This window comes from Sycon ciliatum, chromosome 1 (genome assembly GCF_964019385.1).
Source record: "Sycon ciliatum chromosome 1, ocSycCili1.1, whole genome shotgun sequence".
NCBI lineage: Eukaryota > Metazoa > Porifera > Calcarea > Leucosolenida > Sycettidae > Sycon > Sycon ciliatum.
In genome coordinates this window covers 54,797,354-54,821,162 of record NC_088643.1, presented here as the reverse complement: position 1 = coordinate 54,821,162, position 23,809 = coordinate 54,797,354, and the positions used below count along the sequence as shown (strand labels likewise).

The 23,809-nt window shown below is 46.0% G+C and overlaps 2 protein-coding genes across 2 annotated transcripts in view; one reads left to right on the top strand and one right to left on the bottom strand.

Moving 5' to 3' along the window:
• Positions 1 to 12,769, top strand: part of LOC135831094 (uncharacterized) — a 20,717-nt gene extending 7,948 nt beyond the window's left edge. Inside the window, exons 8-29 of the mRNA XM_065343355.1 lie at positions 543 to 722; positions 1,450 to 1,537; positions 1,741 to 1,841; positions 2,278 to 2,344; positions 2,615 to 2,723; positions 3,567 to 3,642; positions 3,813 to 3,991; positions 4,324 to 4,399; positions 4,791 to 5,077; positions 5,651 to 5,900; positions 6,186 to 6,242; positions 6,473 to 6,568; positions 6,926 to 6,999; positions 7,290 to 7,458; positions 8,006 to 8,176; positions 8,533 to 8,708; positions 9,156 to 9,339; positions 9,627 to 9,774; positions 10,058 to 10,211; positions 10,484 to 10,556; positions 11,324 to 11,621; positions 11,892 to 12,769. Of these exons, the coding sequence (XP_065199427.1) occupies positions 543 to 722; positions 1,450 to 1,537; positions 1,741 to 1,841; positions 2,278 to 2,344; positions 2,615 to 2,723; positions 3,567 to 3,642; positions 3,813 to 3,991; positions 4,324 to 4,399; positions 4,791 to 5,077; positions 5,651 to 5,900; positions 6,186 to 6,242; positions 6,473 to 6,568; positions 6,926 to 6,999; positions 7,290 to 7,458; positions 8,006 to 8,176; positions 8,533 to 8,708; positions 9,156 to 9,339; positions 9,627 to 9,774; positions 10,058 to 10,211; positions 10,484 to 10,556; positions 11,324 to 11,621; positions 11,892 to 12,202 (3,324 nt within the window). The 3' untranslated portion in view covers positions 12,203 to 12,769. The remainder of the gene's footprint in view (positions 1 to 542; positions 723 to 1,449; positions 1,538 to 1,740; positions 1,842 to 2,277; positions 2,345 to 2,614; positions 2,724 to 3,566; positions 3,643 to 3,812; positions 3,992 to 4,323; positions 4,400 to 4,790; positions 5,078 to 5,650; positions 5,901 to 6,185; positions 6,243 to 6,472; positions 6,569 to 6,925; positions 7,000 to 7,289; positions 7,459 to 8,005; positions 8,177 to 8,532; positions 8,709 to 9,155; positions 9,340 to 9,626; positions 9,775 to 10,057; positions 10,212 to 10,483; positions 10,557 to 11,323; positions 11,622 to 11,891) is intronic.
• LOC135831104 (uncharacterized) lies at positions 12,624 to 23,809 on the bottom strand. The gene is made up of 10 exons (XM_065343369.1): positions 23,676 to 23,809; positions 23,534 to 23,596; positions 21,644 to 21,709; positions 20,715 to 20,803; positions 20,283 to 20,318; positions 19,761 to 19,833; positions 16,840 to 16,902; positions 15,583 to 15,691; positions 14,877 to 15,068; positions 12,624 to 13,871 (listed from the first exon to the last, which is right to left on the bottom strand). Exons 1-10 carry the CDS (start codon positions 23,691 to 23,693, stop codon positions 13,306 to 13,308), a joined length of 1,275 nt encoding a protein of 424 aa, XP_065199441.1. The 5' UTR covers positions 23,694 to 23,809; the 3' UTR covers positions 12,624 to 13,305.

Below are 23,809 nucleotides of genomic sequence, written 5' to 3'. Positions count from 1 at the left end.
TTATAAACGCAGGAAAGCCCGAGCTCTATAGGTTAGTGCGAAGGAAAAGTAAGCCGAGGGCTTCTTGTCACTGGAAACACTTCATTTGCTCCGTGTGCTTGAGGTGTCAGATGGTGTTTTGTACAGTATCAGGACAGTTAAAGTGGTGGTGGTGGTTGGGTGGAGAGGGGGGGGGGGGGTGACTGGGCCGGCAAGCAATGGGGAGTAACGGTTAGGGTATGTATCTTGAGTGCCTGTCCACCTATAGCGCAGCTAGCCTGTTACTCTAACGTACCTTTCACTGTGATCATAGAATGTATATCATTACATTGTACATCCTCTACACATACCTATACGCATGCAAGTCGACTCGTAAGCAGCTCATATAGCTCAATGTTTGTAGTGTGTTATCCATCAAAGACCGCTTTAGGAGCTGCTTTGGGAGATGCATCTGCGCCTTGATCCTTGAAGGGTGGTGGCGTTCCTACGGATGCGGAAAACTAGGCCTCTAGCCGAGTCTCACGCAAGCCGTGAATTATTATTATCCATCAATGTGTGCACAGGATGCTATGGGCCATGCTATTGGCGACTGGAACATTGATGGTGTAATGGATTGGTGGATGACGGCTATCCATGATCAATCCGACTTTGATTGCAAGTCAGCTGGCTGCAAGTTCTCAACAGCCGGCAACATATTCTACGCCAACCAGGGAAACAGAAGACTGCAAGATCTGACTACTCATGTTAGTTTCGAAACATTCTCTTTCCTATCTCTTACGGTGTAGTGCTGTGATGACCGTGCTTGTGCGTGGAGGTAGTGACGGCTGCTCAGTCTTCTCAATGATATGGCAAACAGAAAGTAGGGTTGGTCACGGTGTATATCCCTACCTATATACTGTGCTCTAGTCCCGCATGTCCCTGCACTACAGTGTTACCCGGGGGAAGAAACAACTAAAGCTGATGGCGAATACTTCATTAAAAACAGTTTCCTCTGAGACGAGAATGTGATAATACGGAGGATTAGCAAGACGAAATTCGCATTCGCGTTCGCTCTGCAAGGAAAGTCGAACTCAGTGACGGAATTCGCGTTATGAGAAGGATTAGCAAACAGACTTCGCACATGCATGACGTTGACACGTCGTCCATTGTGTGCAGACAGTATAGCGTAGTAAATGTATGACTGTCCTGACACGAATCCGCGATTCGTGTTCCGACTACTTTTCCGAACGAAAAATGCGAAAGTTCGCAATCCAGTTCGCTAACTGAAAAATGTTTGCGAACGCGAACGCGAATTTCGTCTTGCTAATCCTCCGTAATACTCCGAAAAGGACACACTTCAGGCTTGACTTACTTCATCTTGAGCATTTAAAAATGTGAATGGGTACCATATGAACTTCAGTTGCACCAAGATTTCCCCCACTGCAAATGTCACTGTTTTGTCATTATGACCGTTATGCTGCTGCTGCCCAGGTTGGAATACGCAAAGGTTTCTGGGGCTGGGGCAACTCCATGGTCGACTTCAACAATGATCGCTGGTTAGACTTCATCATGACTAATGGTAAGCTAAAGCTGGCTGAAGTGAAGCATTTGTGTACACACAAGCTTCTGGACCTGTGGGTGCTATCCGGATGAAGTGTGGCAAAAGCATGCTCCCTGTATGAATGTTGAAATTGGGGGAGGGGGTATCAAATTGCACTGTCTCGGTGAAGCAGATTCTAGCTGCTTTTGATTGTCATGTTCTGTTTTGATGCTACTCTCCAGGGTTTGATGATGCTGCCGCGACCACAGATGACAGGTTCCGTGACCAGCCGATGAGGCTTTGGGAGAATCTGGGCCCAGAGAAAGGTGGCAAAACCATTGAGGTAGGACTAGTGTTGTGAGGCGTTTTACTTCAGTATCCACACGCTACAGCCTCCCTTGATGGGTAACCAATAATACACGTCAATTACACCTGTAGTCCGCTAGCGGGACCCAGCAGTAGTCTACTTTTGACTTTGATTTAGATTGTTCACCCGTTTTCATGGTTTTGAGTAGCCACTGGGTTGCTGCGCTGTGTTCCATCCCGGAGAATGCAAGTACCGGGCAATGATTATGAACTGATTAGTATCCGCAGCTCGATCTGGATCATGTGATCAGGAGTAGAACAATTCTGTCCAAGGAGAATAGAATGCTTTCCGTAATGTTTTTTTTCCATACCGTACAATCATGTGAATGCTCCATCGTTGCTGATCTGCCATAGCCGGTCTTTCATTGCATCCTGTTCACAGAAGCCTGTGTTATTTTTGGTCGTTCTTCCAGTCCTCCAGCAAATACAACATCGATTCCACCCATTCGGGACGTGGCTTGATCAAGGTGGATTATGACAGTGAGTTTCACTTCTAAGCTACCAAAAATTCCTCTGCTCTTAGTGGCTGCTAGTAGTAGATTTCTGTGGAATGATCGATAGTGCTCTCTCATCAATAGTGTGAGCTAAATCCTGATCATGCACGATACTTGCCGAGCCTGGCGTAGAAATTATTTCTTACTCGTGTAGCATAGTGGAGGATCTGACTCTCTTTGCTCAAGGTTCATCTCATATAACGATGGGGAAAGTGTCGATCCGATCCACTTCTGTAAATGTGCATGCCCGGTTTAGACGATGGAGATGAGGACATCATTGTAGCCAGCAACGTCGGACATCCAGCTGTGTTTCGAAATGATGGTGGAAATCGCAACAACTGGATCAAAGTAAAAGTTATGCGAAGGTGAGGTTTCATGCTGTAAAAAATCCAATGGCATTATCGTGTTGCTCTACCAGATTGAGCTCATTGCGCAGCATTGGCAAGTACAATCCGGATAGTTGTACACTTGCAGTGCTGGTGGTTGTCGAGAACACCTTGCCGTCCTGACACCCCCCCCCCTCTCTCTCTCTCTCTCTCTGTCTTTCCCTCTCTGTTCCCCTGCATGTCTCTCTCTCTTTCTGTCCCTGTATGTCTCTGTCTCTGTCTGTCTCTGTGTCTGTCTCAGTCTCTCTCTGTATCTCTCTGTGTCTCTTTGCCTGTCTGTGTCTCTGTGTCTCTCTGCCTTTTGGTCTCTCTGTCTGTCTGAGTGTCTGTGTCTCTCTGTCGCTCTCGCTCTGTCTCTCTCTATGTCTCTCTCGGTGTCTCTGTGCCTCTGTGTCTCTGTATGCCTCTGTCTGTCTGTCTGTCTCTGTCTCACTCTGTCTCTCTCTCTGTCTCACTCTGTCTGTCTCTATGTCTCTCTGTGTCTCTCTATGTCTCTCTCTATCTCTGTCTCTGTCTCTGTCTCTCTCTCTGTGTGTGTCTCTCTCTCTGTCTCTCTCTCTCTGTCTCTCTCTCTCTCTCTCTCTCTCTCTCTCTCTCTCTCTCTCTCTCTCTCTCTCTCTCTCTCTCTCTCTCTCTCTCTCTCTCTCTCTCTCTCTCGCTCTCCCTTTCTCCCCCTCTCTCTCTCTATATATAGTGTCATCAAATTTGGTTCAGACTATTACTATGGTCTGCAGGGGGCAACATGTAAGGAAGTCTGTGTGTGGCTGTGTGTGTATGTGTGTGTATGTGTGTGCATGCGTGTGTGTGTGTGTGTATTTCCAGGTGCACTGACATGGTACGACAATGTCATGTACTGGGCAGCAGAGTACAAGTCACTTCACAAGATGGCATAACACAGGTACTGGTGGCACATAGTGCTAGCGGCTCTCGTGAAAGCTACATGTAGTTGAAAGCGACACTCGGTTATTACATGCTGCATGGTGCATAGTGATGGTTCAGTGCTGCTGGTGTTCGATGATATCGTACGCTGACACAGGTGCTTGCTGTCTTGCTTTCATTGGACTACAGACCCAGGAGATCGGCTCTGGATCGCACTTCATGGCGCAGAACGAACTGACGGCTCACTTTGGACTGGGCGCCAGCCAATCAGATGTGACGATCAAAGTGACATTCCCCAACCAGTTCAGTGACACGACGTATACCAATGTCTCGGTTAACAGGCTGGTGAGGATCATGGCACCGCCCAGGTAAGCAGAGTCTGCCGGTAAAACAGTTAGTATTGTCTTAGTCAGACATCTACATGTATTCTTGCTAGGAAGCAGAAGGATATTTTGCCTTCCTGTACATTTCTGCTTGATGCATAAGTGTTAACACTCGCTTCGAAGGGTAGCCAAGTGCGCTATTCACATTATTATACAAACGTATCTGGTGAAGTGAATGTGCACCCATATCTGGGAAATCGTTTCAATGACGACATGCGTCGTGATCTTGACCTTGGTGCTGTTAGTATAGAATATTAGCACTATTGTATACTAATCAACTAGACTTCTTCCCTGTTTTTTCTTCTTCATTTCTGCAGTTTCTTCAGCCACACCACGCTGCCATATTCTAACCTGGACCAATGCCAAAACGCCATCATTGTCAATGTAACTCAGGTGGGTGAGGACTACTGATGACTTCCAGTATCCATCATTAGAGTGGCAGCACACCAGCACAACAGCACAAAAAGACTTGTTGCTCCTGCTCCATGAGAATGCAGTGACATTCCATGTATTTCTTTCTTAAAGTGACTAGTGTGTGTGTATGGGGTGAAGTGACTGGTGTGTGTGCGTGTGTGTGTGTGTGTGTGTGTGTGTGTGTGTGTGTGTGTGTGTGTGTGCGTGTGTGTGTATGGAGTGTGTGAAGTGGGGGAGGCGCACATTACGCACTTACTTGACTACAGGGTGTATGAGTTGATGTCGTTTCTAAGTGTGCTGGCACTACAGTCTTCACAGACTTCATACAGCTTACTCATGTATGTTTTACTGCACCTGTTGGTTGGAACAGCCGGAAATCGGATCAACGCATGTGAATCCTGGAGGCAGAAGTATCAAGTATGATGTTGACGGAGAGGAATTGCTAGAGCGACTGGAGGATCCCGCAAACCGGAATGAGATCAAATTCTCCTACAAGATTGCCCTGCACCCCCCGCACACTAGTGAGAAGGCAGCGCCATCGCTCTCTGGAAACGTAGTCATGTACTACATCAACGCTGCAACTATGGGTACCCGGACGGAATGTGCACGTGATGGAAATAACATTGGTAATGCGCCACAGCCAGATATCGGTGCACGGTGAGTCTCTGCTACAGTACAATACTATTTCTGCTACTTTAGAGGATAAACTGCTCGGCCAAACAGATCCATATCAATGTATCGATCACCTTGTTTGCCAACTGAACTGTAGAGTAGAGCTGTATTTCTCATCCATGCCTGTTTCTGGATATCAATAGTCATCCATCCATGCTAAGAAGCAATACCGTAAAAGTCCGTAAATAAGTACGTATTTACTTTCGAATTTAGTGACCACGCCCGTACTAACTTTCGGGCGGGTACTAACTTTCGGGCACGAACTAACCTTCGGACCTGACTTGTGTGTAGTGGAGAAGTCATTTTCATGTCGATGTACATGCTACGTGCTGCATGTGCGCATCGTACCGGTACTTATTTCGGGCAGTACGTTTATCGGGCTTGACTTGACTTCAACAGACAGAGCCAAAAGAATGAAGGGGGTGTTTCTTTCGGGCAGGTACTTATTTACGGACTTTTACGGTAATACTATAAGTTGAAAAATCAATTACAACGCCAATAACATTTCCCCTTCATCTCCTTCCGCCTTCTGTGACATGTGTTCATTGATGTGTTCAGACCATTCAATGCACATAGCAACAATCTCGACAACACACTTTGGGGTTCATCCAGTCGTGTGCTTCGTCGGGACTTTCCATCAGCATATTCAGACGGAATTGACAGCCCGGCTGGTCAGTGTCCACACGCGACATCAGCCGCAATTTCTGAAAGCCCTGCGCAATCACGTTGCCCATTCTCCAATGACTTTCTCGGATCTGGCTCAACGCGCCCATCTCCACGGTCGATCAGTAATGCAATCTTTGCTCAGGTAAGGTCTCTCGAGTTCTGGTAAGCGCTGGAAATATACAGTGTGTCTCTCTATGTTGCGTGGAAACTGTGTTTTTGTTACAGCGTCCATCAGACAGCACATGATCTGTGTGTGCTGTCTGATGTTCGGTTGTGCATGGAACTAATTGTTACGGCAACGCAGTTCTCTTTACCTTTCTCTGTGTGTGCGTTGACGAGATCTCAGTGGACACACTCGATACAGCATGGCTGGACTTGTTAGTCTAATTCCTGTTTGTCTTTCTGTCAACGTGTGCATCTCTCACAGGATCATTCTTTGTACACTGAACTTGGCCTGAATGATCTGCACACGCAGTATGGACAGGTAGGGCATATTCTACATACCCCGGGGGAGGATTGTGCTCTGGTGTAAATTCTTTTTTTCAGAACCCAGATTCTTCCTCCCAGTTATTTGACATTTTTGCATCATCCATTTCAACCTGCACGATTCACATGCATCAAATAGATGTCAGTGACTGTGTGGTTCCTCGCATCTTGTGACAATAAATTAATGCTCTTACTCCCTATTTCCTTCCTGCATGGAATTGACTTCAGTTCATCGCGCATGACTTGGACTTCACATCGCCCCTGCCTACTACTGATCCTGGACCTACTCGGACTGGATTGTGGCTTCCAATACCCGTTCCCAAGGTCAGTGGATGGTGCATTATGAGTGAACGTGCACATGTTCAGCCAGGGTTTTCCGGTTGCTCGTGTTCTGCCAGGGTTTTCCAATTGCACATGTTTACCCAGGGCTTTCCAGCTGTTAAAATTAACATCAGAAAAGTCACGGGTGGTAAACCTGCATTTTTTACTCAAGAGTTTACAAGACTATTTCCAAGGCAACAGCACGCCAGCTTTATTAGGCATCACCTATCTCACTTGTCAGCACTATTGTTTAGTTTACTAATGAGACGTAAATACGCCAGTACCAGTTAGAGTGTCTGCAATGTGCTAGTTGTGGAAGGAGGTCATATTGAATGTCTTGCTGCCTATATCTTTCTGCAGGGAGACCTCACATTTGATGTGTATGACGAGGGTGGCAAGTACTTGCCATTCACCAGATCAATCTTCCAACAGAGGTATTGTACTTTGCCTATGGTTGCTATCACTTTAGAATCTAGAGCCAGGCATGCTTAGCCACCAGATTGACAGTGCATAATATGTGCATAGTGCTTGGGTGCGGTGATGTGGACTTGACTGAACTTTGCTTTCAGTTGCAGTAGAGACTGCCAATGGTCAGCCAATCATACTGATGTGCAGAACTGTGTGCTGCCATATTAGTTTCAACCCTACTGTAGTGAGCAGTAGATATACGTGTTGTCACTGTTTCACGCTGGTACCTACCTGTTCGTTGGTGGTCACTTTACAGCTGTTCTGGGAAAGAACTGTCAAGATCCAGGGAGCAAGTCAACAAGATCACAAGCGTCATCGATGGTAACATGGTCTACGGCTCTTCAAAGGAGCGGAATTCTTTCCTAAGAAGCCATGTTGGTGGCGAGATGCTTGTTCAGTCGACTCCGCATGGGGATATGTTACCAGTAAGAACTCTTTGTGGTGCTTAGACATCACCACATCACCATCGTGTATGTGTGGTGATGTGTCTTGGATCATTTTCTGTTTGTTTATACTCGTACTTCCTGCATTTTTCAAGTATGCGTTCATGTACATAGACAATGTTGGCCAGTGAAATCCGATCACAGGCGCACTATCTGCACCTGGAGTTTTAAGATACCCTTGTTCTGGAGCGAGTGGTCGGATTTCGCTAGCTATCACTGAAGTTATGTACGATGCAAATCCTCACGTTCCGCAGAGTCTGTCCACTCACTATTTAACATGACGGTGCATATTTTTGGCATGCATGTGTTAGTCATACTAGCAGAATGTGTGTGTGTGTGTTTTTTTTTTTACGAAAGTCCACTATATTCCCAGATGTGTGCGAGAAGTGGTGGCGGGGCCAGGCTGCTCTGCCGACCTTAAAGGTCTCGGCGTCTACGCAGACAAAGCGCGCCTTTGTACCTCAAGGACTAGCGTTACAACGTATTCCCCCCCCCCCCTCTCTCTCTCTCTCTGTCCTGCCATTTCCAGCTGAACAACTTCAGCATATCCAACGATAACCCCGTCGGTCGTAAGGGAGACAAGCTGCTGGTTGCTGGAGACACGAGATGCAATGTCCAGCCTGGCTTGATGGCCCTGCACACTCTGTTTGTCAGAGAGCACAATCGCCTGTGCCGTCGCTATCGAGCGGCGCACCCCAATGTAAGACAAACACCACTACAGTAGACTGTATGCATTTTTGTGTGACACTAAAGTAGGACTGGAGTGTCACATTTGAAAAGAGCCTGCAATAATTACTGTCCAGTATTAAAGGTGGGTGTGTTGATGGTTGTATAATGTGGACAAGAGGAATAAATACTAGTCTTGCAATCAACTCCTCTCTCTAGCTTTGCACTCCTTGTGTAACTGGTAGGAGCAGCTGAAGGTGGCCTGGCCAGTCATATAAAAATACACAGTCTGCAGTGTTAAGGTATTGCGCAAGACACCTCCAATAGTCCCAACACCCTACCGTAGATGTACATGTAGATGTGATTTCAACATGCTGTATCCCTGTGCAGGCAAGCGACGAGGAAGTCTTCCAGTATGCCCGGCGCATTGTCATAGCTGAGCTGCAGGCCATCACCTACCGTGAATACCTTCCCGCCATATTTGGCAGGGACGTGCCTGCTTACACTGGCTACAAGGCAGACGTTCAGCCCGAAGTGAGCAATGTGTTTGCCACCGCATCTTTCCGGTATGTCAATTCTGTCTTGAGAACGGTATTTTTAAGCTGCGTGTGAATGTAGATTTTGCTAGAATAGGTGTTTCAATGGGGCATATGCTGCCTATGTGGGACCAATCTAGGATTCATGGCTAAGTGTGATGTGGTATAAAACTAGATGAATTGATCTTCTACTGTGTGTGCGTGTGTGTGTGCGTCTGTGTGTGTGTGTGTGTGTGTGTGTGTGTGTGTGTGTGTGTGTGTGTGTGTGTGTGTGTGTGTGAATAGTGCTGTACATCGACTCAACTTGTGAATGGTGGCAGGATGTGGGCCTGGTGATCATCTACTTAAACGAGGGGGTCTCAGCCTCAGGATAGACTTGTAGTACCTAACATAAGCATCTGCATGCGGGACCCACACACCGAGCTTTAAATAGCAGAATGTGTTGTGTTTGCACTCTGTGACTCTTGGTGGTTATAGATTTGGACATTCTCAAGTCAACACCCATCTTTGGAGGCTCACCGAGGATGGCTGGGTAGCGAAAGGTGGTCATCTGCTGTTGAGAGAGGCTTACTTCGCTCCGGAACGATTGTTGCGCAACGGTGGCATGGAACCTTTGCTTCTAGGATCAATTTTCCAACGGGCTCAGAAGGTGGATTCGAAGGTACAGTCTCCCAGGAAGGAGCCAGAGCTATTTCTTCCTATTCATCTCACTTGCAACTGGCTGTGGAAACTGACAAACAATGGCGCCATCTACATCCGTGTGTACCCATACTCCCAATGGTGGCTCATTGTGATGCCGTCGCTACACTGTCACTCAAAATGCATGCTGTTCCATTTGTTGAATTATACGCTCTGGCAGCCTGTGTGATCTTTCCCGTTACAACTGGTGTCAAAGAAATGGAGATAAATTGCGCGTATGGATTGCACATTCCTATCTGTCCAACGTAGATGATCGATGAGATGAGGAATTTGCTGTTTCCGCGCGATCACCGCAACCGCCACCCGGGTATGGATCTAGCATCATTGAACATTCAGCGTGGTAGAGATCATGGTCTGCCAGACTACAACACAGTCCGAGAAGGCCTGGGATTGCCAAGTAAGTCACCAGCGATTGCATTACAAGGAGTCGAGTGAAGAGATTTACTTTACTAGCTGGCACTGTTGGTTTGTGACAATCTAGACCCTTGCTACAACATCATCCTAACAGACAGGTGTTGCTGTGGGGTGCATCATTATGTACTGGCTAAGTAGCTAAGTGTACATCCACTAGCTTGGTCAACATAGTGCTAAGTGGCAGCCCTTCCGTCTACGCTGAGTGGAGGTGAAACTCTTTACCTTTCTTCACACTGACAAGCTACAACTGTGCGTGTTTCCTGCAGGAGTTGCCTCATTCGACGAGATCTCACATGATCCACAGGTGGTTGCGGCGTTGAGCTCAGTCTACCCGACAGTAGACGATATTGATGTGTGGGTTGGTGGGCTTGCTGAGGATAAGATGCACCGCGAATCGGCAGTGGGGCCGACTTTCTACCGGTGAGTTGAAACTGAGACGTGTGTAACAAGTTACGATGAGCACAAACAGACTGGGCATGGTGGCTGTTGCTATCATTCACCTTGAAGGTCTCTATAGCATGTTGCCTTCGTACAACTTTAAATTGCTGAAATTGCTGAGTAAATTGCTTCCAGGCCTTCTTGAGGTATGCAATTAGCTTCGTCTATACCCATCTAGACCATTGGGTTTTCAAGTCATACTATCAGCGGCATCTAAGTCATCCATCTTGCGTCCCCGGTGTGTTTGTGCTCAGGAACCTGATGTCGAACTTCTTGCGAGTTCGTGACGGTGATCGCTATTGGTACGAGAACATCATGACACGACAGGTGAGTAGAATTCTACGCCTGCCAGTGTACAGTATTATCATACATCATCATCGGTCAGATACAGTCGACCTACCCTTACAACGATAACCTCTATAACGATATTACACTTATAACGATATTTTTCTGCCAAACCAAACCACTCCATTGACTTGTCTATACAATGCCTTACCTCTATAACAATATTGCTATAACGATATTACCCCTATAACGATATAAAAAGGGCTGACCAATCGACATTTTCCATTTTATAACAATATCTAGCAGGCAACATGTAGAGCCCACTATCTAGGTAGGGCAAGCTTCACTTGATAAGTCGCGGGGACATGACGAAATGCAATGGGGGCACCCGTGGGCACCTTGCTGTGCACATAATGTGCATGTACGTCAGTTTTTTTTACGCTATGAAGAATGCAAAAAATGAACAGAATTCATGCATTATGACGTATGTGTATGAAATGAACCAGTTACCCCTATAACAATATTACCCTTATAACAATATTTCTTGGTGTGACGCAAATATCGTTATAAGGGTAGGTCGACTGTAGTTGGAATGTGGAGATGCTTCAAACCAGACGTCTACATGGGAAATACTGCGCAGTGATGTATTCTGCGTAGCGTGAAATTGATGACACCTTTTTCTGGTAGATATCATGAACATGCACATGTAGGCAAATGGCCGTGCCTCTCCGCAGATTTGAGAATTAAGAATTTGAGATTATCATTTTCTCTCTCTTTTAATGGTGTTCTATTGCTGATGCATCCTGTAGGAAATAGAGGAAGTTGAGAGCATGACAATGCTTGAAGTTATCCGCAAGAACAGCGACGTCAAGGCGCCGAGGGCCCGCCACTCTTTCTATTCGCCATCTCACTGCCGCGCCGTTGTCAACCACCGGTGCCGTCGGGTGATGCTGCAGACCTCAGCGGAAGAGGACGTGTCGACGCCAGCACCCCCTAGCCATACTTCCGCGCCGCCAGCGCAGTATTTGCCGCCCATCCACAGAGCTTGTCAGGAGAATGCAGTCACAAAGCGCACTCTCAAGCGGGCTATCAGGAAGCGGCAAACAGGTGAGTCCTTCATGCTAGGTAAAACCTTGTATTTAGTTGTAACTTCCAATGGTGTATGTATGATAAAATTGAGACTATGATAGCATTTTTGTGTCCTTATAAAAGTAACAAGTATTCACTTCCAGAACAACTTGTCGAGAAAGTTTGAGTTTGTAACACGTACTGCCACTAAGGTTAAATTAGTTTTACCAACTCACACCTTCCTATTCTCAATTTATTATGCTTTAACTGATTTTTATTTCCTGCTTTGCGTCCATTCCGTATGTTCAGTGCTGATTGGTGGCCTTCAAGGTGTTGTGTTCAATGGGTCATCAGACATTGACGTAGTGCTACGCTTGCAGAGCACTTACAGCCTGGAGCCACAGGGTCTGTACCGAGTGGGGGACACAGTTACAACACCCTGGCCTGTGCACAGGTGCCACTGTATTCCCGTGCAGACGCGTGGCTACGTCGCCATTGCCAACCAGCGCGGCATCCGCACTGTCTATGCCGTTACCAATGACTACCAGTCGGACCTTGTCGAGGCATTCCTTGCATGGCTGGAGCCGTTTCGGCAGAAGGCACTGAGCACCAGTCCATGATCAAAATAGGCATGTTGAGTGTCAGCATCAACCTCCAGTATGGTTCCAAATGTCGTACTTTCCGACTCCTCGGCATCTTGGCGGTACATTGGTGGACAACTACACAAACTATTACACTAATAGGCCGTCATTCCTATTCCAGTGACACTACTTTTTCATACACTGTAGGTCATTTCATTCCTGTAAGAATAATTATAATTATATTGCACACTACTAAAACGTGCAACCCATAGTTAGATCATTGATTTCTGCAGGCAAAGAGTATTAGCACTTTACGATTGCGCGTTTAGGATTTTTTTAATAATCCCGGAATGCCGAGCAGTCTCCTTTCTATTTCTGCTTTCAAACGGAAGGCTCACTACACATCACAAGAATACACACACACACTTCGCATACAAATTTCAGCTGGACACATCAGCGCTTTAGGAAACCTTAGCAGATTATATTGAGCAGTGGCCCTAAATTGGACATACAAATATTCACTTGAACACTTTCTTTCTAATGCTCTATGCTATATATTTGGGATATTGCTGATGAACTCGCAAATATATTTCGTACTATTGCGTATGGTAGTAGTTCACGTTGAAAATTAAAGATAAATGAAGACAATTAAAAAAAACGTGGGCGTCTGCTGAACTTGACGAATGAAAAAGTAATGACAATTTGTGGGGGAAAGTAATCTTTCGCCAATGTTGTGAGCACCAACTAAACATGAAAAATGCAAAAACAAAACCAGCGGTGTGTGAAAAGCACTACTTAGCTGAAGCAGCGCAGCTGAAGTACAAAAGATGAGATGAGTTAGGCAATATGGAATGCAAAAAAGACCTAATGGGTGGTAGCGTTCGCTTATGAATACTACATAGCACATACAGTGTTTGCTTTACAACAACTTGAATGCATGTGCCCGTGTGCTCGCGCATAAATCAGAAGATGATCATGATGACTGGTGGATAAAGCACGACTCACCTTGTGTAGCTTTCCAATAGAACCGGAGAAGTGTACGTAGTGTGTGCTGTGCTGTGCTGAGGCAAAAAAGTCATGAGTGGCATGCAGGCTGAAGACCTAAGTCACCTTACAAGCAAGGTGCTGTTGCCCAGGTGTGCCTAGTGATGAGCTGGTGCGTTAGCCATGGCCTGTTGCGCATACAATGTCTTCACAACGTCGTCGGATGGTGGTGTGCCGAAGTAAGCAAGAGGCTTTTCTGGTGAGTCCGCCATCTTAGTCTCTGGTGGCTTGAAAGCTAGCGGAGGCAGATTGCTGACATTGCCTGCGGTAGATCCTGGAATAACTGCAACCTGGGCATGTGTTTGTGTTGTCTCACCTTGCAGCACGGCTGACCCAGCTGAAGCAGTGCTAGAGCCACTGTACGCTACTGGCTGAGGCATATACTGTTGCTGCTGTTGTTGCTGCTGCTGCTGTGGAGCACTACTACTAGCGGCAGCTGGTATGCTTGTACTGTTCCATGATGACATGGGGTATGCTGCTGTTGAAGAGCTAGTAGAAGTGGCGGTGGCGGAGTAGCCAGTTGGTTGGGCTGGGGTGGCTGTAGCTTGTGAAGATGCACCGGGAGAAGATGCTTGATCCAGACTCCCGACACCACTGGGAGCAGATGCGTACTGGAACATGGCGGAAAAGTGCAACTGCAGTATTCTTTTCAGATCCTCGCTAACTGCACAAGCACAAAGAAAGAAGAAAAAAGAAAATGAGATGCTCGGCTTTAAGACCTGGCCAGTCTCGATGATAAAGTGGTAGCCTGGAGGGGAGGTGGAGAAAACTGGACGTGACAGGTGGTCCACACAGGTTCATTGGCTCAGTGTGTGGTGTGTGTGTGTGGGGGGGGGGGGGGAGGGAAGGAAAAACAACGTGTCAAAATGGTATACAATTAACCTTTTGAGCACGACGCTACCTGAATGCCGTCCCACGTCAACACCTGCAAAAGTTACGCTTTTCCTATGAAAGTACTACCTGTTCAAGGATCGATAACTTTACCTTCCCTTGGAATGGACGAATTCCACGATCTTGAGCTTCCTGGAAAGGTCTTGAGACGAGGAACAAAATAGTTCCAAACTCAGCTCGGAGCGAAACCAAACCCCATGCTACAGTCTGGCCAACTTCACCCACGTGCTCAACAGACTTGAGCACGGGCAAGAGACCAAATCCTCAGCTGCCCTTTCGCCCTCCTTGCTCATATCAAGCTCAATTTTTTTAGGGCTCCCGAGATCCACCACCATCATTTAAATCTAGTTTCCATGGCAGCAGGTAGCGCAAAAATGATCGAAAATGCAAAATATGCGTTCTGAAGACTGCGCAAAAATTCTCTTTGAATTTGCTGCGTCGAGTCGCATATCTCAACAACCCGGGGTCGTATCGCTTCGGCGATTGTTTCTATCGCAAGCTGAGAGTTTTCTCTTCCAGATACTTATTTCGATCGTGAGAATCGACCAAAAATTGACTGAGTTGCAATAGTTTGAACGCACGCGGTCCAGGCAAATCGCTTATGTGCGCGATGTACACTCAGGACGTAATAATATGTTCTCCGTGGTGCAGTGGCATTCTGAATGACGTATTATTACGTCCTTCGTGCTGAACAGGTTTGCTGCCCAACTTCCAACACTGAGAAATGACAGAAGAAAGAAAAAACAGTACTTCAAAGACAATGGCAAGCGACGCCTACCTTTGTGATCATACGAGTGGTGCCTGGTGAGCAATATTTTACGCAAGAAGTTGGCCATTGCTCCTGTAGCCAATACACACTCGTCCATGGGCAGATCTTCAAAGTACTCAAAATCCACAGCAAACGGATTGGAAGGACAGGGCTGCATAGACAACTGAATCACTTCACCCATGATATCCCATGGATGAATGACTGAAATAAACCAAACATAGCCACATATACGCACACACGTATCCCAAACAACCACACACACACACATCGCAGTGAGAATAGGTGATCACAATGGTGAGCTATACTTCCTCCTCTGGACGGGGGTTCAGCCTGGGTTGGCGAACCTACTACTTCAACATAGACAGTCCTCTGTGCATTGATGCAAAGCAGAGGAACTTGGACTACAACCATGGTTGAAATTGGTCATTCTAACCCATACCCGCCTGATAGCCACCAACAGTGTTCAGCAGGTTGGCGAGGACTTAGAAAGAACAGTGTGTGTATCTCTTTAAACACAGTGCCATGCAGACACACACTGGCTGCGTTCGATTACGCACTTGAATCGATTCAAGTGCATTCAAGTTGTTCGATTTTCATGTCATGAGCCCTGGAATCCATTCGGAATCCATTCACCCTATTGACATGGGGTGATGTGAATTGCGCGAATCGATTCGCGGGCATAATCGAACGCACTCACTGCAGCATTCAAACCCACCTGTGTCCAACCAACGACTTGTTGCGCGTAGCTTCAGGGGATTGTCCTCCTTGCCTTTGCCATGCCCACTACCACTCAAGCGGACAAGCCTTTCATGATCAGATCGAACCTAGACAAAGCAAAGTATTTCAAAAAGCAATGCCATCACAACACAATGAATCATGCAATGCACATCGTGACCAGTACCAGCCAGAGGTGCACACAAACAGATTACTTAACATGTTGGGATGCCGCTTCCCATAGTTCCGTGACCATGCATATACATGGTTTCCTCCCTGCGCACTCCTTTCCACACGTGCAATATCACACTCTACTGAACCCTGCATACACACATTGCTCCCCACTCATGCTTTTCCCCGTATACAATCCATACTGGACATGCATCACTGGTCTCGGTAGCTGCATATGAACACTGTCTCCATACTTCCCATGGCCACTCAGGCCATGGCCGTACCAAAAAAAAATCCCAAAAAGTCGGTCCACGTGGCCGTGGAACGTCCAAAACCGGGGAGAAAAAGTTTCGATGTATGATTTTGTACAGGGAGTCGCCCAGAGTGCAGGATTTGCCGTCTAAATTCCAAAAATTTTCTGGGGGAGGACCCCCAGACCCCCATAAAGATGGCCCTTCGGCCGCACCGCTCCACAGAAGCTGCCTCCGGCCCTGCTCCTCTCTCTGTCTCTCTCTCTTTCTGTGTATGTGTGTGTGTGTGTGTCTCTCTCTCTGTGTCTCCGCCTCTGTCTCGCTGTCTCTCTGTGGCTCTTTGTGAGCTGTGGGCGCAGGTAAACTTAATAAGTATCAGCCCTATCTCAAAGGTCATGGGACACCACCACCACCACCACCAACAGCAACAACAACAGCAGCAACAACAACAACAACAACAACAACAACAACAACAACAACAACAACAACAACAACAACAACAACAACAACAACAACAACAACAACAACAACAACAACAACAACAACAACAACAACAACAACAACAACAACAACAACAACAACAACAACAACAACAACAACAACAACAACAACAACAACAACAGCAGCAACAACAACAGCAACAACAGCAGCAACAACAGCAACAACAGCAACAACAACAACAACAACAATAACAACAACAACAACAACAACAGCAGCCGCTACAGCAGCAAAACTAAAAGCAGACCTCGTTAGCAGAGGGCAATTGCATGCAGGTGTGTAGATACACATGCGAGACAGAGTTTCACTCTGCATGGCAGATAATAGACAACACTTACCCAGACGTACGGACAGTTGTAGCGCTGGTAGCATGCGAGCAGAAACAGTGTGGAGTTGTGTTCCTGAAACAGCCGAGAAATAAAAATTAGTACGTGTAGCATAATGATAAAGCACAGTTAGGTACCGTCAACAGAATGTGTACACTCCGATCTGACTACCAACATTGCACGGCTGTTCCGAGTGCGACATTTATCAATATGGCGCCGTACCGTAGCAACCCGCATCGCAACAGCTCGCGTACGCACAGCGTGCCGACGCGTGCAGTCTTTCCGCACATTTTTCAAATTTATCGAAGAAAGTTTTTGTTTTGGGGGCGATGGATTCGTGCTTTGGAGAGCTCGTATGAGGCCATGCTGGAGGAAAATAAGTCTACCAAGACCTGGAAGCCTCCCTTCGGCGAAGTACTGAAGTTAGTATGTCCTGGAGTCAATACAGGAATTGTTTTCAAGACGATGCAGTGTAATAAATTCTAGTAATGTAGTGCATCATGGAATTAGTTGTGTTTGAAACTTCGGAACAAGAAGGGGGCACGTTTGCTTGACTCACTACCATCATGACGTGAACAGATGGAACCCCACTGCTCTTATTCTAGTACATGTTCTCCCCTGAGGACAGCTTACAGCCAGATTTCCGTGGATAAGAAAAGAGCACAAATAAATCGTTAGACTGATTGCAATTCATCTTGGAGAAGGAGAAGGATAGAATTCGATCGTCTGCTACTCTCTCAACGCAAAGTTGATGACATAGCAGCTACATGTACGTCTCTTCATGCGTGTGCTCTTCACCTTGGGATCAATGTGAGGATTTTAGGATTGCTGGAAATCAGATTCTGTATACTATTGGACAGCAGTTTCTGCATTGCACATGCTCCACAGTGCTCATCGGCAAGGATGTTGAATTTGCGGGTAACCCTTCACCACCCTACTCTCCATACTATTCCAGATCAGCACTAACTGAACATTGAAGTGTTTCATTTCCAGTAGAATGTGCTCCTCCAATAAGTGCGGCATTGGAGGCGGTGATATTTATTGCCACAGTTGCACTGCTGATCCTCGTCATGAAAGAAGCAATGGATGATGATCAAGTCAACCAGTGGGCTTGCAGTGATAAGCAAAGTACCACAATACATCATCAAGTGTCATAGCATGGCGGAGTTGGTTGCCCGCAACGCTTCCATGTTGGTGTTGTTAGTGTACAAATAGAGGATATCTTCCAGTCTCCAACTTTTACAGCACATGGACCTGCTATAGGTGTTATTCTTCTATCAATGCTTGTTTCAAGTCACAGAATTATTTAGCTTCTTACAGCTTTGATTTAATTCGCCGTATTGTAATTAATGTGAAGAAGAGGTTGATGCGATTTCGGCGATACTTGGGGAATTGTGTGTTGCTCCCTACGTGGGAGCTTGCGCTATTCCTGCCGACTTGAATTCTCACTTGACCGACTTGTTATTTTAAAATGAATTCATGGACATCTGTCAATTCAGCAGGTGAACTGCATTGCCATCAAGCCCTGAGCCAGCTCCATAGGAATGGCACGGCCATGAAGATGTGTGATGCTGTGTATCTTATTCGCATCAGAATAATAACCTGGTTGTTTCGGCTACACAATCCGGTAGCAACAGATACTCTGCATAATGCAGCTTGTCCAGTAGTCCTCACTAAAGGAGAAAGCAGTTTAGGAGGGACTCTAGTGAGGAGTGTACGAGGATAGCCTATTAGTGTTCTACATAATCATTTGCATATTGAACATGTTACATGTAATTATCATGAACGCCGAGAGTGGTAAAACCGGGTACGGCCATCACCAGCGGCTGCGGCCCTGTCCTGAGTGCCATGCTGTGCTTAGTGCTGATGTAGTGCAAGATATAATATAAGCTGCATCATGGTTGTCGTTTGTTGTTGTTCAATTACTTGAAGTATTTCAGTATGGTCTTTACGCATGCAAGTGTGTGCTTTTCAGCAGGATCGTCGAAAGACTACATTGTGCGTGGCCTAAATCTGCAGTAACACTAGTAATACAAAAAACCCATGCCTATGTGTCTACACGTAAGGCCTCAGACAGATGGGGAATCTTGCATCTCTGACATTTAAAATCTCCACACAATGTCCTGTTTCTACATACATTTCGAAAGCATGAATTTCAAAAAATGTTCATTGGATGCATGTCTGATTTGATCTTGCTAACATCCAGAACGAAGCATGCACGGATCCCTCCTATGGCGGACGAAACCGGGGTCTTCGTTAGAAATTGAGGCAGGAGAACACACCTCCACTCGTCCTGCATATATCAGCAAACACTTGCAATTGACGTCCAAGTACGCCACGCAAATCGACTTGGGCACGAAAACGATAATCTGGGCGGCAATGAAAATATAACTACGACGTAGGAAAAGGACAAACCTTTCAATGAAAATTGGCGTGAAGGCTGCCAAAAATTCTGCACCCCTTAGGAGGAAGCCTCGAATGTGAGCCAATTCTGATAAACACCAATGGCCGGCACGACGAGGAAGAACGAAACGAAAAAGATCGTAACTTCACTTTCCCATTGCGCATTTTGACGATCAAAATATCTGCATGCGCAGCTTGAAGGCAGGAAGGTGAATTCGCTTAGACTTCGCGAATCCAGCGTAGAAAACGGCTGGAATCGACAGAAACATAGGCGAAACCTTGCCGAATATTTCCAGAGATTTGAAAAAGGCAGCAAGGTCGCGTACGACAGCATCATGGATCACTGGGGCGACGGGAAAATGTCGTACCGTACATAATGTCGCTGGATTATGCATGCATAACAGCCGTGATTGATGGGCACCACTTCATTAATACCAAAAGAGCGGTGCGAACACGGTATTTGGAGTCTGAAACAATGCACCCAAAGTACAACACACCATACTCTCGTATATGTTCGCTATAGTCCTCACCACAGGGAACATTTCTCTCTCCGAGGGACTTGCAGGTGGCAGACCGACATCGATGAAACCAAACCCACTCAGCCTGTGATGTACACAAATCAAAGTGAAACATTGATCTTCACACTGGTCATGAAGAATCATCTGCACCACAACATTGGGCGTCTTGCGGGCACACATGCACCTACACACACACACACACACACACACACACACACACACACACACGCACACACACACACACTCACACACACGACATGATGTACACAGCTAAAATGATAGCCAACGATCGTGACACGTAGCAGGCTAGTTTGGAGTTAGCCGCAGGCAATAGGTGGGTACATTGTGTTAGGCATCCACATTGCATATTGTAGCTTGGAGTGAACCAGGATATAAATTATTAGTTTTCAATCAAGCCAAACATCTGCGATGAGTCGACAGTGCTCCGAAGCTAGATTTGTCAAAATCCAATTTAGCAGCCAGGAATCGATCAATGCACATAGCACCACCGATACTAATAAGTAATAACCATACCTTTTCTGCGTGTGAGTAGACAACAGAAGTGACTGCCTACAAACGCACACAGACACACACATAGAAACACAGATACACACATAGAAACACAGACGCACACATAGAGAATACAAAAGTATACAAGCAATAAGGTGAACACTAAAGTTGACGTGAAAGACTACAATTGTCATCAACCATCCATACAAGGCACTGCAACCAACATAATATTATCACAGTAAACCAAATCACAAAACCAAGTCTGTACACTGGAATTAGAACTCGTACATTGCTCTTCCCCCCCCCCCCCCCACCACCACGAAAAAAAACATGTACAAACACAACAATGAAAGCTGCCAGACACTAGGAGTAGCAATATGGAGAGAGTTAACATGGCGTCAGCACTTCGAGCACAATAAGAAAATGTACATACGGAGGAGGTACATAGCGCCTTACTCATTTCGTGGCAGTGATGAAAGTGCCTGACCTTCATAGCTACTGTTCAGCGATCCACTGGCAGACGACGGGCAACTGAAACCAATGGGCTGCAAAAAAGACACACGGTAGGGCGATGCAGAGTGCGGGTGAAGAGCAGGCCAATCAAGTAAAACAGAGAACAACTTGGCTCGCCCAGCTGTTCACAACATTCTTTTACATGCCGGATGAGTACACACGCCCACCATTCCTGGTGCACTGCAACACGGCATCCAAGCACCCTGCATGCGCACACACAGTGACTTGTTGTAGACAGAACCGCTGACAGTAACAGTGTGTTCCATGCACTGAGACTGCGAGGAACAACACAACTGATGTGGCTCTACACTGTGGATCCAGTGTATGAAGTGGTTGAACAGGAGAGACAAGAGTGATACCAGTGCTTATTTCAAAAATGTTTTACTGCTTGGGCAGTGACATACCATGCACGGATGAGTTTCACACGTCGGGCAGAAACAACACTTGCATATATGCGGTAAAAGCCAGGGCAGAAACAACACTTGCATGTGCACATCAATGTGAGGTGGGCGTGCAAAGCGGTAAAAGCCAGGGCAGAAACAACACTTGCATACACACATCAATGTGAGGTGGGTGTGCAAAGCGGTAAAAGCCAGGGCAGAAACAACACTTGCATATGCACATCAATGTGAGGTGGGTGTGCAAAGTGGTAAAAGCCAGGGCAGAAACAACACTTGCATACACACATCAATGTGAGGTGGGTGTGCAAAGCGGTAAAAGCCAGGGCAGAAACAACACTTGCATATGCACATCAATGTGAGGTGGGTGTGCAAAGTGGTAAAAGCCAGAGCCCTGTGCACCTAGGACATACCATGGTGAGATAGTTAGACAGACAGGCATGTGCAAACTGGGAATACAACAATATACCATACCTGGTTTTTGACACACAACAGTAGCTCTTCGCGGCCGCGGGGGTGCAAAGTGAAGTGTAAAAATCCCTACACCGTAGAGCAACAGTGAAAATGACAACATGATACAGCAGTGCTTACAGTGTCACCTCAGCCTGTGACCTTGCGGGTGCACCCCGTACCCCGTGCTACACCTTGTAGCATCAAGAGTAAAGAGTGTGCAACTTGACAACTGCTAAGGGCGCGTTTGGTTGGTACGATCTAGAACAGGATCGAACAGCTGGTGCACATGGAGCAGCCTCATGTCAACCAAACGGTACTCCAGAAACAGAGCACATTTTTTGTGAAAAATATGCCAAACTTGGTGCATTCTTCAAAATGTGTATGGGTCACTGTGTACGGTACGACGAGTCCAACCCAAAAGCGTTTGCACGTGATCATTTGGGACCAAAATCGATGTTCCCGCCAGGTTTCACTGTGAAAAAGTGAAACTGCTCGGTCTGCTCCGGCCTCGAGGCTGGAGCAAGCAGAATATGTTCTGGCCGACCCAGAACAGGTACAGTCCCAACCAAACGCGCTGTTCTGGTGAATCCTGTTCTAGATCGTACCAACCAAACGCGCCCAAAGCCTACAGTAGAATTTTTACGGCATCCGTCGTTTTCTGTCATTTGGTTCGCTGATGCCATCATGCGTAGCCAGAGATCAAAAGTGCAAAGAACTTGTAGATCACAGCTACGGTAAACGAAGCAGAACAACGGACGGTAGATCCATGCTTCCTAAATCTAATGAACCCGATCTACATGACCATACGCACTTGATCATAAACCTGCCAAAAAAGACCCACTTTTCTAATTGTCCGCAAACTCCAACGCAGCCATTTACACATTCCGGTGTATGTAAATTTGAATTTGAATCGCAGTGAAGAGACCGTTTTTGGAGTTTGGAATTGAGAAGTGAAGTTTCCGAAATGTAAAAAAGACACAATAAAAAATTCTGTCGTGGGAGAGTCCATCGCAGCTCAAGAGCTGCACCCTCGCCTCTTGATTACGTACTCTTGGTAGCATGTAATACAGTACAATAACTGTGTACTGTATTTCGAATGGGGCTCCATCGAATATCCCATCCTATTTGAAAAACATTTCAAGGTACATTTGAGAATGGTGTGTATAAGGTTTTTCATCTATTAAACTGAAAATACTTGTATATAAATAAACAGCAATGAAAAATATCAATTGTGCACTCATAATCATGTATAAACAATTAATATGAAACAATTCCAGAACGTTTTCGTGTGACCATCATCAGTGGAACATCGTCACATAGTAAGAATCACTAAAACAACCAGTTATATAGCTAGAGTAACATGAAAAGAAGCGTGAGAATGCAGCACAGCTAGCGGTTATGCATAACGCGTGTAGTGTGAACCTTTGCAGTGTATCTGAGAATGGTAGCAGTAGATGAATGTGGCAGCTGTGAGTGCGTGTGAACAATGTGACGATGTTCCACTGATGATGGTCACACGAAAACGTTCTGGAATTGTTTCATATTAATTGTTTATACATGATTATGAGTGCACAATTGATATTTTTCATTGCTATTTTACGACTGTTGTCTCCTCGTCGGTTATTTAAATATAAATAAACAATGATAAAAAAACACTTCTGTCTCCAACACACGGAAAAAGATGAACATAGTATCGTGATGCATTCTGCACTACTACTAGTACTAGTCATTTTCAGCTCTCTCAACTCCACAACACTGAAAGAGTCAGTTTGAACACTGAAAGAGAGAAAACGTAATGGAACTGACAATAAAATTGACACGATTACTCAGCCAGATCACTGCACGATGTTGATAAATACACACCGGGGCTGCCGAGTTCAATTATGTACCCGTCATTTCGCGTTTTCTTACCTTGACTGTTGAGCATCGCAACAATTCGGACATAAACCCATTCAATTTCTTCTTGTCGTGGGTCTGAAAAAAAGGTCAGAACCGCACTTGAAGAATTCTAATTCTGCTCTCGAATGGAAAACGAGTTTCACTCAGTCTTTACCTTGTCAGGGCTAGCCATTATGGGGACTGATAGAAAGCACACCGTTGCCAGAGATTTACTTGCTCATTCTACCCAGAGTGGGAGTAGATCTACTAGTACTAGTAGCTTACAGACCTATGCTGGATAATCACAAT